At 45.3% G+C, this 15,553-nt stretch overlaps 1 protein-coding gene across 2 annotated transcripts in view; it reads right to left on the bottom strand.

Moving 5' to 3' along the window:
* TMA16 (translation machinery associated 16 homolog) overlaps positions 1–15,553 on the bottom strand; it is a 91,355-nt gene that overhangs the window by 37,821 nt on the left and 37,981 nt on the right. For both annotated transcript variants that reach the window (XM_083172787.1, XM_083172795.1), the window contains exons 2-4: positions 5,148–5,257; positions 4,697–4,734; positions 3,455–3,539 (exon numbers count right to left, since the gene is read on the bottom strand). In XM_083172787.1, coding sequence (XP_083028913.1) covers positions 3,455–3,539; positions 4,697–4,734; positions 5,148–5,257 — 233 coding nt within the window. The remainder of the gene's footprint in view (positions 1–3,454; positions 3,540–4,696; positions 4,735–5,147; positions 5,258–15,553) is intronic.

Below are 15,553 nucleotides of genomic sequence, written 5' to 3'. Positions count from 1 at the left end.
AAGGCATATCCTTTAGCTTATTTTGAGACACAACATTACATATACATAGCCTCCCTAGTACGCACATTTTCAGGTGCTGACTGTAACAATCCATTCGATCAATGCTTCTCCAGGCAAACATCCTTCCAATAAGTAGACTTCAAAGTAAAAAACTGGACCATGCCTTAGTCGGTGTCCAGAATGCGTCAATGTTTGACAATTCCCATATCTCACAATTGACGATTGCTCAAGACGTTTATAAAGATTGTGTACACTGTAAACCGCCAGTACATACTGTCAAAAACGGAGGTCTCTGACAAAGTGATATAGCTATGCCTCATTTTCATACTCAAAAAAACCTATAGCTATGCCTCATTTTCATACTCAAAAACTCTAACTACAGTATAACACTAAATATGCAATCTGGTCTCTGTGTCTCATGTATACACTTTGATTGAAAACTGTAGATGTGATTTCCATACTTTAAAACTTTGAGACACAGAAGAAAGGAGAACACACCCTTGCTATCCTGGGGGTATAAACAGAGCTGTCAAAAGAACTAAAGGTGCCCATACACGGTACAATTGCTGGGTGTGATGAGATGCAAGCTCCAGTCACACATCTCATCACACAGCTCAAAATGTATGTGCTGCACATACTTTTTGTACTAGATCTCATCTCATTGCATTGCAACACTGATGCAAACTAGTCCAAATTGTATACAATAATTGTACCGTGTATGGGCACCTTAAAGCTGTGTAGGCAGTGCAATATCGATGGCAATATGGTCACTGAGCGACCATATCGCCAGAGATTTGTTTGTGCTACAGCGATAAATTGGGTGCATGCTCCCGTGTTCAGTTTCCTAATGGTTCGCAGGAGCGGTTTCCCTCCTTTTCTGGTCACTGATGAAAAGGCGACATTGAGCAATATATTGCACCATGTGTACACAGCTTTAGAGAGATTCTCTTTGCTCCTAGGCTAAAGCCAGTATTCAATGCTCTTGATTCACCATTTTTTTCAATGAACTGGGCTGTTTTTCAGTGAAACAGTGAATTTTTTCTCCGAAAATGATATTCGCTGTATTCAATGTTCACCGAAAGTGAACAGTGAGTGCCGGCCAGTTCTCCATTTCATAGTCGCTGCAATTCGCTGGTGTATTTCAATGGGGTTTTGATGGGGTTTATTTGATGAGTGTATCTCTCAATGGGGTTACATATACATGGAGCGGGACCAGCGCAGAACCCTGAACCTCCCCGCCCTGCCCTGTCCGGCCACAGAAACCTCCCGCCAGCCCCCCTCCTCCTGCCATCCCCCCTGCTGCTGTGTGCGGCGCTGGCAGGGAGGCTGCCATCCCCCTGCCTTCGACCGTCCTCCATTCGCCAGGTAGTTGGAATTTCGTGGTCCGGGGCAGGGAGTCCCTGACCAGTTGAATAGGCTGGAAGCGGGGCGGTCGGCAAAACGGGGACCTGGAGAATCACGGCGAATTCAAAATGCCGTTCGCTCCCCGTACCATTGAATACTGGCCTAAGAAGTGACATTCTGCTAAAGATTGCTGTGGAAACTGTTGGTTTGGATTGTGTTACTGGAGAATGCTGAGCTGTTATCACCCATTCTGACCACTGCTGGTTATTTATCAAGCATTGTGCCTGAGTGATTTGGAACATCGGAACTTCCCACATACAATTAACCTTTTCTAAATGTTTAGTTTATAACCTACTTGTCCCCCCACAAATACTTTAGTATGGGCTTATCCGATTCCCATACTGGTCCTTGATGTGCCCGGGAATAGGCTGATCTGTATTCCTGTCTCTAGAAGTGTCCGTTGGTGGTGATTGAGCTCTCATTGTGAATGGGAGCAGTATTATGCCAAACTGCTGCCTTTTAGGCACACAATTTTATAAAATGTCACTGTGTGCTGTTAGACTTAGGGTACATGTCCAAACTGTGTAATACATTTTGAGACAAATCAATTCCCATCCATCAAACTATAAAGTTTCCATTCTGGCAGGTGGTTTTGTCCTGACATCATTATCAACCATAAAGTCACCCCAAAAGCCAGATGGTGGAGCAGCATTCATCAATCCTGAGAATGAGTCTTCTACCACACAATGCAATGGTGGTGTGCTTTACATTACCCCTCATGCTTTAGGGCTTTGTAGTTGCTTGGTGATGGAGACCCATAAAACTCCTGATGGACACTTCTTGTGTGGATGTTGTGTGCACAGGTAGTTAAGAAATCAGTAGTGAGAATTGCAGACAAGCCACCACTATGTTTGCAAACTCAGGGGTAGATTTATTAAGCTCGGTGAAGTGATAAGCTGTCTGGTTTTTAGCACTGTCCAATCAGCTCCTACTTGTGAAGTTACAGGCTTGGTTTGAATAAAGAGAGGTAGGAGCTGATTGGCTGGTGATAAAAACCAGACACTTTATCACTTCACCGAGCTTAATAAATCTACCCCTAAGGCCCTCATTCTAGTTGACTCGTATTTTCGGACGTCCACCGAGTGTTCTCAGCCCCGCCTACCATAGGGATCGCTCACACTGTCCGAATGCAGTAAGACGCCGAGCGAACGGACCGCGAGTGGATGTTTCATGTGGGAACCTCCCCCATCTGTGGGAACCTCCCCCATCCTCCGATGGTCGCCGACCATTGAATGATGGACCGGGCGGTCAGACAGCTCCAAGAGCACCTGACCACTCTGACATTTCTCCGTGTGAAAGAATGGATATGGGCGGGCAGCTGGAATCCGGCAGCTGTGTCCACCCCCAACACATGCGTCACGGCCAGATTACCATACGTACGCCAAGCGTTTTCATGGGAACGCCCATGAAACGTGGGGCATATGCATATGGTAATGAGCCCAAACAGCCCTCCACACCCCTCTTCACAACCTGCTCCGATTGTTCCGACCGATCATTTTCTGTACGGAATTCACGCTGTATTCGGACGTGCGCGGCATTCGCACATGCACAGAAACGCCTCTGCACATGCTCAAACACAATACATCGGCCATCCGACCGAACACGTAGCTGTCCGACTCAATCAGAATAAGGGCCTAAGTGCTTGAGAACTAGGTAATCTATTCTGTAAGCTTACGTGACCTACAACTATTTAGTTGAGCTGCTGTTGCTCCTAGACATATCCATTTTACAATAACATTTCATCATCGGTGACTGACTTTTATAAAGCAACAAAAACGATAGTCGGTATTTGTGCATAAGGGGCAGGATGTAGTGCCACTGGAGATCAGCGGCCGTGCAGGATGCCCGAAGATCTCTATTTTTTTTTTTTTTTAAATGCAAATCACTTACATGACCTCCTGCTCCAGGAATCATTTTGGTTATAATCCCACAACATATATTTCACAATAGGAGGGGAAAAAAGTGATGGTGAATAATCATTTCTCACAAAAAAAAATATTTAAATACATAATAATGTTATAAATAGTATAATTGTACAAAAAAACACTACCTTTCAATTAGCTCACATGTCTCCTGCTTGCTGTACTCCGTTTTCTCAGGCTTAAGTTGACTTTGAAACCACTGAAGTTTCTCACCTGTGAGGATGAAAACACATGTACATCTCCATTGCAAATGGTAACACTTTCTTGTGCAAGCGCACTAATTCTTCATTTACCTTTGTCAACAGGTTTAAAATTTTGCAAACACTAGATATACTATATTACTTATTGAAGTGTAGGATAAACTACTGATACAGGACAGTACATAATATAGTACTATAACGGGTTCTGCCTGTAGAAGAAACATTCTAGAACACTGGTTGATGCACAGCTGACACTGACATGAATTAATGGCAGGCTGCCTAAACATTCCATAATTGCCATCAATGAGCTATCCATTCAGCTAGTAAGTGTATTCCTGTGTTCTAGCATGAAAGCAGATTTGTCTCATGCTGTGCAGTAAACTCTAAATTGAGCAATCTCAAAAGATGTGACAGGCATATATTTTAGCTCAGTTACACTGCACACATTTCAGATAGAACTTGGTATTATACAGACCATTCATGGCATACAATCAGAAACAAATAGTAAATTGGGATACAGTACAGATGGGGCAGGTCCCATCCTGGCTGGCGGATCGGCAGAACGTCTGCGCTGGCGACCCGCCAGCATCCGCACCAGCGAATACACTGAGACGCGCGTGCGTCTCAGTCTCCGTCGCGCCCTGTCCGTCTCCGCCTCAGGGAGACGGACAGGGTTTGGGGGGATGCGGGCAGCCGGCGGGGACCCGGGGGAACGGATGGAAGCGCCGTCGGAAGGGGACGTGCGCGCGCGTCCCCTTTTCACCATCGCCATGGCGCTGGCGGGGGATGGCGGCTGGCGACGCCAGCGCCATCCCCTGCCAAGATGGGACCTGCCCCATCTGTATACTGGTATTCCTAATTTTTTGCGATATTAAATTCTCATAACCACTGAAGGACTAGTGCAGCACCTATATTCTGTTTTTTTTCAGTCCTCTGTGTGTTCACACGAAGGACCGATGTTTTGAAAGTTCGCTGTCCCATTCGCACCTAACAGTGCGGGTGGAGGGAGTGGGGAGGCGGCACGTATAAGCGCCCATGGGAACGCCCAGCGTTGTCAGCTGCCCGTCCTGTCCACGCACAGGGTGCACGCAAACCTGTGAACAGACTCCTGAAAAATATATTTATTAAATATAAAAAAAACAAAAAGGAAACAAAAAAACAACAACTTACCAATCATACTTAGCTTCAAGGCTTTTTCATTCTTTACCCTTTAAGGGAATTAAAAACAGATGTCATGAATGTATATACTGTATAATAATGTAATGTATATTTTTTTTTCCAAAATAAACAAATTAGGCTTTTAATGAACATTTTATATACACTTTATTTAATTATGAAATGGCACATACAAGATAAGCATATAAGCCGATACTTCCGCTCTCAGATTGCTGGGACATTTTTTTTTGGCGTATGAAACGGACCAGTTGGTTTTTCCCACAGATCCCATGGGTCTTGAGCGGTCTTTCCCAGAAGTACAACCTTTGCACTATGTGCAGCGGAAGACACAAGGGATGTCATGGAATGTGCACAAAACTAACCTACTAGAAACACATCTCATCACAGGCTGCTGCTAAAGAAAGCAGCCAGAACCCAGAAAATTTGCGGAATCTACAGTACATACTTATCCCTCCTGTCCTGCTTGTGACCTTCTCTTGCCAACTGAGCTGCCTTTCTACTGTAAGGGTGGATGACCTTCTTTTCTTGTTTGGCTTTAATCTGCGGTGCTTTCGGCTGCAAAGAAAAATGCAGGATCATTAATGATTTTGATAAAAACTAAACCACCCCCCCTGTGTAGTTCCAGCAGTTGCTGTCTAGCAGAGCAAATTGGCTAATCAAGAATGCCAAGGGAGGAGGAGGAAAAAAGAAAACTCTGGGTGGGGGCACCCTTGTATTACAGATCAAGAAGGATTATTCAACAATAAAATGTAGTTTTTATTAGGTATGCTTTAAAATACATGGGTTCCTGTACTGAAGGAAATTAAATATAAAAAGCGCAGCAAAAATATGAGAAACATATAGAGACACTGGTCAGGCTCAAGGCATCGGAAATCCTCATTAATCCCCTGATTGACACCAGGTTGTGGTCTGTGACCAAGCGTAGCGAAACGTACGTCAGAGGACTCCGCCGGGACACGTGGTGCACACACGTGACCGGCTTTCTCCAGGCAGGGACACCAGCAGCCAGCAGCGAGCGCATACATACCCGGCACAGCAGCAGACTTCATTCCGGCCTCCCGATACCACACCGGTGGGGTCTCTTCAGGTCTCGACCAGTGGATCTTTCCTTCTCTTGTATTTCACTTTTTCATTACCTGCTGTACCGCTTATATACCACACTTATACCACACTTATTCACATGCTCCCATAAGTCAGCACATTATTTTCCATAACTGCATGACATACTGCTGCAAATCCCTGCCTTGTTGCGAGACAAACAACTGGTCCAGGAAAAATCCAATGATTTAATATTTACCCCACCACAAACAGACCACAACCTGGTGTCAATCAGGGGATTAATGAGGATTTCCGATGCCTTGAGCCTGACCAGTGTCTCTATATGTTTCTCATATTTTTGCTGCGCTTTTTATATTTAATTTCCTTCAGTACAGGAACCCATGTATTTTAAAGCATACCTAATAAAAACTACATTTTATTGTTGAATAATCCTTCTTGATCTGTAATACAAGGGTGCCCCCACCCAGAGTTTTCTTTTTTCCTCCTCCTCCCTTGGCATTGTTTAACTACAATCATCACTCCGGGGTGCACCACTGACTGTCCCGTACAGAGGCACCACATGACATACATTGTCTGAGTGCTCTGGGACCCACTGTTCCTTGTCACTAGGAATTTAGTCAGTTATTTACAGATCGCTCATCACCTTCTTCACTTATTTAATAAATACCAGTGCGGATCTACTCCACTTCCCTCCCCCATCCATTACTCCCCCCTCCTCCTCCCTATAAAAACCTTTCTAGTCCAAGTCAGCAGGGTGCATAAACTGATGAGGGCATCAGAAAGGGGTCCAACTTGTCTCCATGTCACAATAAGTCTGCTCCTGGAGGCGCTAATGTTATATTACTCTTATCAAGTACATAAAAAAAGCATTCAGAATCTTCTACAGCTGCTGCAGACTTTGAAAAAGGTCTACTAATTATTATATCAAGCTTTTGTAAATTAAGAATTGAAAACCTGTTAATATGTATCAGTGGTGGGGATATGGGCTGAAAAGATTGATGATTGGCTTACCAGCAGATAACTTATATTAAATCTATTATGTTAGGAAAAAGTCCATAAATCTTGTGGATTTCGATTGGCAGTGGGACTTAAAGCAGAAAACTTGCTTACTGTTTGTGTGTCATGTACACTTGTTGGCAGTTAAATTTAGAACTTTAGATACATTCCCATGGCAACAAATTAGGATACAGTATATCCTAAAGGCTATCCTTCATCTATAGTACATGCAAACTTCAGATCAGCTGGTAAAATGTACAGAAGTGGTTTCCATGACCACAAACCATATCTCTGAAACCTTTATGCATCAAACAGTTGTAAGGAAAAGTGTGTGAACCCACTGGAAATACCTGGATTTCTAAAAGGTCATAAAATGTGTTTTGATCTTCATCTAAGTCACAGCAATAGACAAACATAATCTGCTTAAACTAAAACCACGCAAACAATTATATGTTCTCATGTTTTTATTGAACACACCATGTAACCATTCACAGTATGGGTGGACAAAGTATTTGAACCCTTAGGCTAATGATTTCTCCAAGAGCTAATTGGAGTCAGGAGTCAGCCAACCTGTAGTCCAATCCAGACGAGAAAGGAGGTGTTGGTTAAAAATGCCCTGCCCTATAAAAAACACACCAGTTTTGAGTTCACTATTCTCAAGAACCATTGCCGGATATGAACCATGTCTCGTACAAAATAACTCTCAGAAGACCTACAATTAAGAATTGTTGAATTGCATAAAGTTGGAAAGGATTACAAAAGTAACTCTAAAAGCCTTCATGTTAAATCAGTCTATGGTAAGACAAATTGTCTATGAATGGAGAAAGCTCAGCACTGTTACTACGCTCCCTAGGAGTGGCCATCCTGTAAAAATGCTTAATGAGGTGAAGAAGAATCCTAGTGTGTCAGCTAAAGACTTACAGTAATCTCTGGAACATGCCAACATCTCTGCTGACAAATCTACGATACGATACATAAAACAATAAACAAGAATGGAGTTCATGGGAGGACACAACTGTGGTCCACGAAAAACATTGCTGCTCATTTGAAGTTTGCAGAAGAGCACCTGGATGTTCCAAAGCTGGCAAAATATTATTTGGACAGATGAAATCAAAGTTGAGTTGTTTTGAAGAAACACACAACACTATGGCCTTTATTCAGATCTGATCGCAGTACAAATTTGTTTGGAAAATGGGCAAAACCATGTGCACTTCAGGTGGGGCAGATGTAACATGTGCAGAGAGAGTTGATTTGTGCGAGTTATTTTGTTTCTGTGCAGGGTAAATACAGGCTGCATTATTTTTACACTGCAATTCAAATTTCAGTTTCAACACACCCCACCCAAATTTAACTCCTCTGCACATGTTACATTTGCCCCACCTGCAGTGCACATGGTTTTCCCCATTTTCCAAACAAATTTTTACTGCAATCAGATCTGAATAAGGGCCTATGTGTGGAGAAAAAAAAGGCAAGGCAGACCAACATCAAAACCTCATCCCAACTTTGAAGTATGGTGGAGGGGGCATCATGGTTTGCTACCGCTATGCTGCCTCAGGGCCTGGACAAATTCCCAAGTTTCTCAAGACATTTTGCAGGAGAACTAAGGCCATCTGTCCACCAATTGAAGCTCAACAGAAGATGGTTGATGCAACAGGACAATGATCTAAAGCACAGAAGTAGATAAACAACAGAATGGCTTCAACAGAAGAAAATACGCCTTCTGGAGTTTCCCAATCAAAGTCCTGACCTCAACCTGACTGAGATGCTGTGGCATGACCTGTAAAGAGCGAATCATATCAGACATCCCAAGAATATAGCTGAACTGAACCAGTTTTTAAAAAAAGGAATGGTCCAAAATGCCTCCCGACAGTTGTGCAGGTCTGATATGCAACTATAGGAAACATTTGGTTTTGGTTATTGCTGCCAAAGGCGGGTCAACCAGTTATTAAATGCAAGGGTTCACATACTTTCTCCACCCTGCACTGTGAATGTTTATATGGGGTGCTCAATAAAAACATAATAGTTTGTCTGGTATTATTTTAATAAGACTGTGTTTGTCTATTGTTGTGACTTAGTTGAAGATCAGAACACATTTTATGACCAATTTATGACATTTTAGGCCTATGGACACGTGTGTGTCAATCATTAAGTGGCCTACACACGGTGTTGATTTCAGTGCATTTTCTAAACGATCTCACTAGATTGCTTAGAAAATGCCCCTACATCGCTCTGTGTGTAGTAGCCATAGCGATAGTGATGCGTGGCCCCACGCATCGCTATAACCCAATGAATAATATCCAGCATGTTGAATACATTTAGTTAATCACCAGTCAGGGCTAGTGTACACTTCGGAGAACACTGGCCCTGACAGATCACTCAGCACACAACGCCTGACACAGCACTGTGCGCTGAGCGTACATTGCTCAGATCACTAAGCAGTGTCACCCTGTTTGTAGGCCCCTTTAAGGTCCATACACACTGAGAGATTTTCGCCATTCTATGCAATTTTCCCAGGGGGTGGACGACTTTCAATAGCAGGGTGCTATGGAAAGCCATTCCTCCCATTGCTCATCTGCTGGTAATAACAGTAACCAAGCGGTGGCGGCTGGCGATGATGTGGGATCGCGCATCAGCTCTCATCGCCAGGCCATACACACTGGGCGTCTATTGAGCTGAAAGCTCAAAAGGAAAAAACTGAGCTGCTTTTAGCTCAAAATCTCCCAATGTGTAAGGGCCTTAAGATAGTTTCTGGCTAGGTCACTGCAGGAAGTAGCATGGCAATAATTCAATTCTAAAACAGAATTTCAAAACTTTTTTGTAAACAATAGCCAAATTTTACAATATCCAAGCATTCGTAAAATTAAATAAAGCTAGTATATTTTTGACTCTCCAAGGAGATGACCATGAAATTAATGTTAAATGTAAAATGTGTCTATCCCACTAATAAACCTTAATAAGTAGTAGTAGTAGTAGTACGTTTATTTATAAGGCGCCACAAAGTGTCCGCAGCGCCGTACATAGCAAACAAAAAAAAACAAATTACAAGGTAACGTACAGGGTGTGTAGAAAGATACAGTATAAATAGGGGTATAGCTGGTAGAACTAAAATCAGCATCAGTTCAGAAGTAGGTGTCAAAATAGTCAAGGAGACCGAAGATGAAGTAGAGGAAGGGAAGAACAGGACAGGAGCACAGGTGAGGTAATGAGGTAGGGTGAGTACGTGAGGAAGGAGGGCCCTGCTCATAAGAGTTAACATACTAAAAATAGGTGGGTGGACGAACGAAATACAATAGGATAAGTAGGAACGGAGGGGAACGGAGGCAGGATAGGAGGATCAAAAGAGGTTAGGAGGAGGGATAGGCTAGTCGAAAAATCAGATAGCCTGATGGGTGGCGGGAGGTTGTTCCAGTGCAGGGGGGCAGCGCGAGAGAAATCTTGGACACGGGAGTGGGAGGAGGTGATTAGGTGAGAGGTCAGTCGGCGGTCAGCGATGGAGCGAAGAGGACGGGAGGGAGTGTGGATAGAGATCAGTGAAGAGAGGTAGGGAGCTGTGGAGGAGGAGAGAGCCTTGTAGGTGGTGGTGAGGAGTTTAAAGAGAACTCGGAAAGGAATGGGGAGCCAGTGAAGAGATAAACAGAGGGGGGAGGCGGAGGTAGAGCGGCGGGAGAGGAAGATGAGCCTAGCAGCAGCGTTAAGAATGGATTGGAGAGGTGCGAGGCGGGTGAGAGGTAGCCCAGAGAGAAGGATGTTGCAGTAGTCAAGGCGGGAGATGACAAGAGAGTGAATGAGAATTTACGCTCTATTGTTCTAAACTAGAGTAGTACTAGACTACAGCAGTAATGTGTACAGATTGCGAGACTGACTGCATATAGCCATTATCTTTCAAATAAAAATTCTGCTCACGTTTCAAAAATGAAAGCTAACAGAGCAACCAGAGTTTACCGTAGTCAAAGTTTCAGCATTTTATTTTATATGAGCTAAGAGTTTTTACATTTTTGTAGCTGTCAAAAATATATGTCTAAACCGGAGGTACAAGTCAGAAAAGATAACAGTCAGCAAATATATACTTGCACTCAAAGGATTAAAAAGTTTAAGAATTAAAGATGTTCATGCAAATCAAACATAATTAAGAGAAATTCTTAAAAGGGCAACTACTGTACCCTGGAATACATAAACTGCAGGCTACAGTAAGTCCATTTATGCTGCTTTCCCACTGCCTACACGGGTAATGACCCGTTTTTTTTAAACGGGTCTTTAAACGGGTAAGAGCCATAAAGACTCTTTCCCACTGCAGCTTTTAAACGGTAAATTACCGTTTAAAAGCTGTTTTGTCACATTCCCACTTACCCGTTTAAAAACCCGTTTAAGCAGTGTAAAGATAGGGGGGGGGGGGGGGAGAATTTAAAAAAAAAAAACGGCGTGGGGTCCCCCCCCAATGCCGTAACCAGCACCAGGCTGAAAGAGCCGGGGCTGGTAATAAAAAATCAGGAAACCCGACAAATAGGGGTTCCCTGATTTTTTACAACCAGCCCCAGGCTCCAGGTCCGGGGCTGGTTCCCAAAATACGGGGGACAAAATGACTAGGGGTCCCCCGTATTTTAAGAACCAGCCCCAGGCACAACCAGCCGGCAGGGTAATGCCACAGCCGGGGGACACTTATGATATAAGTTCCCGCGGCCAAAGCATTAACCCTACCGACCAGTCAGCCTGGCCAGGGGCCCTGGGGGAGTGGGGACCCCCCCAATAAAGGGGTCCCCCCCCTCCAGGACTTACCTGACCAGGCTGAAGCCTGGTGCTGTCCTCGATGCCCCTGGGCGGTGGGCATCGAGCTGATGGTATGGTGTAAAAAATAGAATAAAAACCATTGTCTTTTACTGGTGAACTATGAGTCCCAGCAAGCCTCCCCCGCAAGCTGGGACTTGGAGAACCACAAGTCCCAGCCTGCGGGGCATTAAAGGGCCCGCTGGGTCTTGTAGTTCCACAGTAAAAGAAAGAGTTAAATAAACACACTGACACACGTGAAAAATAAAAGTTTAATACATACATAACACATACATACTGATACTTACCTATCTTGAGCCCGTAGGTAGCCCTGGTCCTGATGTCCTGGTCCGTGTCGGCGTCTGTATCCATGTCGGCATCCCTGTCGGCGACGGCGTCGGCGGTCCGGAGTCCGAAGAAATCCATTTGGGAAGCTGTGGAAGGAAACCATACTCACCTGTCCCAGCGCGACGTAGTCCAGGTAAGGTCTTTGCAAAAAAAACAAACCGACACCCGAAACCAGACCGGACTGACGGAGACGCAAGTGTGTTTGTTTACATCGTGCGGCTCCGCCTCCCAAATGCCGCTATTGGCCGCCTTGCGGCCTAGCGGCTCCTGATTGGCCGCTAGGCCGCAAGGCGGCCAATAGCGGCATTCGGGGGCGGAGCCGCACGATGTAAACACACCGTGCGGCTCTCTGCCTGTTCGCTTGGTTCGGGTGTCGGTTTTTTTTTTTTGCAAAGACCTTACCTGGACTACGTCGCGCTGGGACAGGTGAGTATGGTTTCCTTCCACAGCTTCCCAAATGGATTTCTTCGGACTCCGGACCGCCGACGCCGTCGCCGACAGGGATGCCGACATGGATACAGACGCCGACACGGACCAGGACATCAGGACCAGGGCTACCTACGGGCTCAAGATAGGTAAGTATCAGTATGTATGTGTTATGTATGTATTAAACTTTTATTTTTCACGTGTGTCAGTGTGTTTATTTAACTCTTTCTTTTACTGTGGAATTACAAGACCCAGCGGGCCCTTTAATGCCCCGCAGGCTGGGACTTGTGGTTCTCCAAGTCCCAGCTTGCGGGGGAGGCTTGCTGGGACTCATAGTTCACCAGTAAAAGACAATGGTTTTTATTCTATTTTTTACACCATACCATCAGCTCGATGCCCACCGCCCAGGGGCATCGAGGACAGCACCAGGCTTCAGCCTGGTCAGGTAAGTCCTGGAGGGGGGGGACCCCTTTATTGGGGGGGTCCCCACTCCCCCAGGGCCCCTGGCCAGGCTGACTGGTCGGTAGGGTTAATGCTTTGGCCGCGGGAACTTATATCATAAGTGTCCCCCGGCTGTGGCATTACCCTGCCGGCTGGTTGTGCCTGGGGCTGGTTCTTAAAATACGGGGGACCCCTAGTCATTTTGTCCCCCGTATTTTGGGAACCAGCCCCGGACCTGGAGCCTGGGGCTGGTTGTAAAAAATCAGGGAACCCCTATTTGTCGGGTTTCCTGATTTTTTTAATACCAGCCCCGGCTCCTTCAGCCTGGTGCTGGTTACGGCATTGGGGGGGGACCCCATGCCGTTTTTTTTTTAACGTGTAAGGGCTACCCCTTTCCCACTGCCGAAAAAACGGCTCTTACACGTTAAAAACACTGCTTTTTACACGGGTAACAAAAAACGGTATTTGTTACCCGTGTAAAGCAACCTGGAGCTTTCCCACTGCAGCTCTAGCCGTTTAAAAAGGCTAAAAAAACGGCATTTACACGTGTAAAGCCTGCAGTGGGAAAGGGGTATTAGTCAAATAACAAATTAAGAAAATTGTTTTACCAAATTATCAATATGCAGTTCTTGTCAAATTGTAAATTCTATCAGCAGTCAGGTTTCAGTGGTGCATGCTTATGTCTGCAGACACATTACAGGCCAAAAGAGCGCTTACTCAAACAAATGTCTTGTCATATACCACAAGTCCTGTGACAAGTACAGGTCTTAAAGCAATTCTAGCAAGCGCTACTATTGCAAAGATGTCCTTGATGTACTTGAGCTGTCGGGTCTGAGAGTGAACATTACCAGACATGCCAAGACACCGTTACAATTAAATGATTGCAACTGTTATTACATATGCAAATAGTTCGATTTTTCTGGGCTTGTTTTTGCAAAAAAAGATCTGCATCTTATACTGCTTTCACATCACAAACCCTGCTCTGACACAGTATTTTAAAACGTTTCTTAAACAGGTCTGAGCAAGCTAAACCCCTTTCATATCGCATGTCGGAACCGGTATATTACCTATTCATTACTGGGTTGGTACCTTTCACACTGAACCCGATTCACCTATAGAAAACAGTGTGATGTCATTTTAAATGGACTTTTCTGGCCCACACAAGTTTTTGATGTTTTTACACCATAAAGGAGGGGCTGGGGAGTGCAGCAATCATGGCAGACAAAGCACATGTCTCCAGCGACTTTGTGATTGTTTGCGATTCACCTTTGTAAATTTAAGAGGAAGGAATTTCTTCCCGAGTGGGCCGTGCAGGACTCAGCTGCGTTCCCTGCACCTGAATCTGAATGGGCAATTATTCTGAAAGTGGAGAACAGATGAGGTCTGCTAAAATGGCCAACCTTCCCTCGTTACTACATTAATTTTTCCCTTTTTTCTATATTTAGTTAATTTGTGTTTTCCTGATAAATAAACCTGAAGCGTAATCAGAATACATTAACATACATGATAACAAACCCTTTCGGCATATGTGGTATTATAATTAGTACATTTTGTCTGGTGAAAAATATGTCAGTTTGCGTTATACTTTATTTACCCATGGCATCATGCACATAGGGCCTTATTCAGGTTCCTTCGCTTCCCTGCGTGTCTGCGCGCAGGTGAGCGATGCTTTGCAACTGCGCATAGTTATGCGCATGTGCAGCCACTGTGTGCGAGCGTCCACGGCGAATAGATTATTCGCGGGCGCTCACACACAACAGTGCGGACGAGGGGCGTGGGGTTGCGGGCTGGGGGATTCGCCCATGGGACACGGAACAGAAAAGTGTAAATAGCGCAGCACTGTCCCTCCTGCAATCTGAACATGCCCTCTCCCTACCCCCAGCACTGCCTGATATTACTCCCCTCTACCGCAAGCTCTAGCCTAACTGCTGCCTGTCCTCAACTGCAATAATATGTGATGTGACCCAGGAATGGTTGAATACAATCATTAATATTTAAAGTAAGGGATCCCTGAAATCCACATTTTTTTTCCACTCAGCGCAATCTCTAAATTTCTACCTGTTGTACCTCGACCTTTAAAATAATGAAGGTCATGCTCGGAGATATTGGTATTGGGATTTTCATGCTGACACCACTTTTAACCCCTTCCCGCCCGCAGACGTACCGGTACGTCACGGCAGCGGGGTAGTTCGCGCACCTTGCCGTACCGGTACGTCCCCGCCGTGTCATGTCGCCTTGTCAAGTGACAAGGCGACATAGTAAAGATGGCTGCTGTCATCGACAGCAGCCGATCGTGTCAGTGCGCCGGCGGACCAATCAGAGTGGTCCCGCCCCGCCGATCGCTGTGATTGGTCAGTCAGTCCTGACTAACCAATCACAGCCTTTCTATTGAAAAAGGGATGTTTTGCTTCTCTTCCCGGGCTCTAACCCTCTCACTCGTGTTAGAGCCTTGGAAGGAGAAGCTGTGTCAGAGCTGTGTTAGAGTTTAGGCTGTGTAAAATTGCGCTGATCACCACAATACCCCTGCCTATATCACCCTCCCTGTGGTCATCTGTGCTGGGATCACCCTCCCTGTGGTCATCTGTGCTGTGATCACCCTCCCTGTGGTCATCTGTGCTGTGATCACCCTCCCTGTGGTCATCTGTGCTGGGATCACCCTCCCTGTGGTCACCCCTGCCTATATCACCCTCCCTGTGGTCATCTGTGATGGGATCACCCTCCCTGTGGTCATCTGTGCTGTGATCACCCTCCCTGTGGTCATCTGTGCTGGGATCACCCTCCCTGTGGTCATCTGTGCTGTGATCACCCTCCCTGTAGTCA

This window comes from Crinia signifera, chromosome 1 (assembly GCF_055691185.1).
Source record: "Crinia signifera chromosome 1, ASM5569118v1, whole genome shotgun sequence".
Classification (NCBI taxonomy): Eukaryota; Metazoa; Chordata; class Amphibia; order Anura; family Myobatrachidae; genus Crinia; species Crinia signifera.
This window is presented reverse-complemented; position numbering and strand designations above follow the sequence as displayed.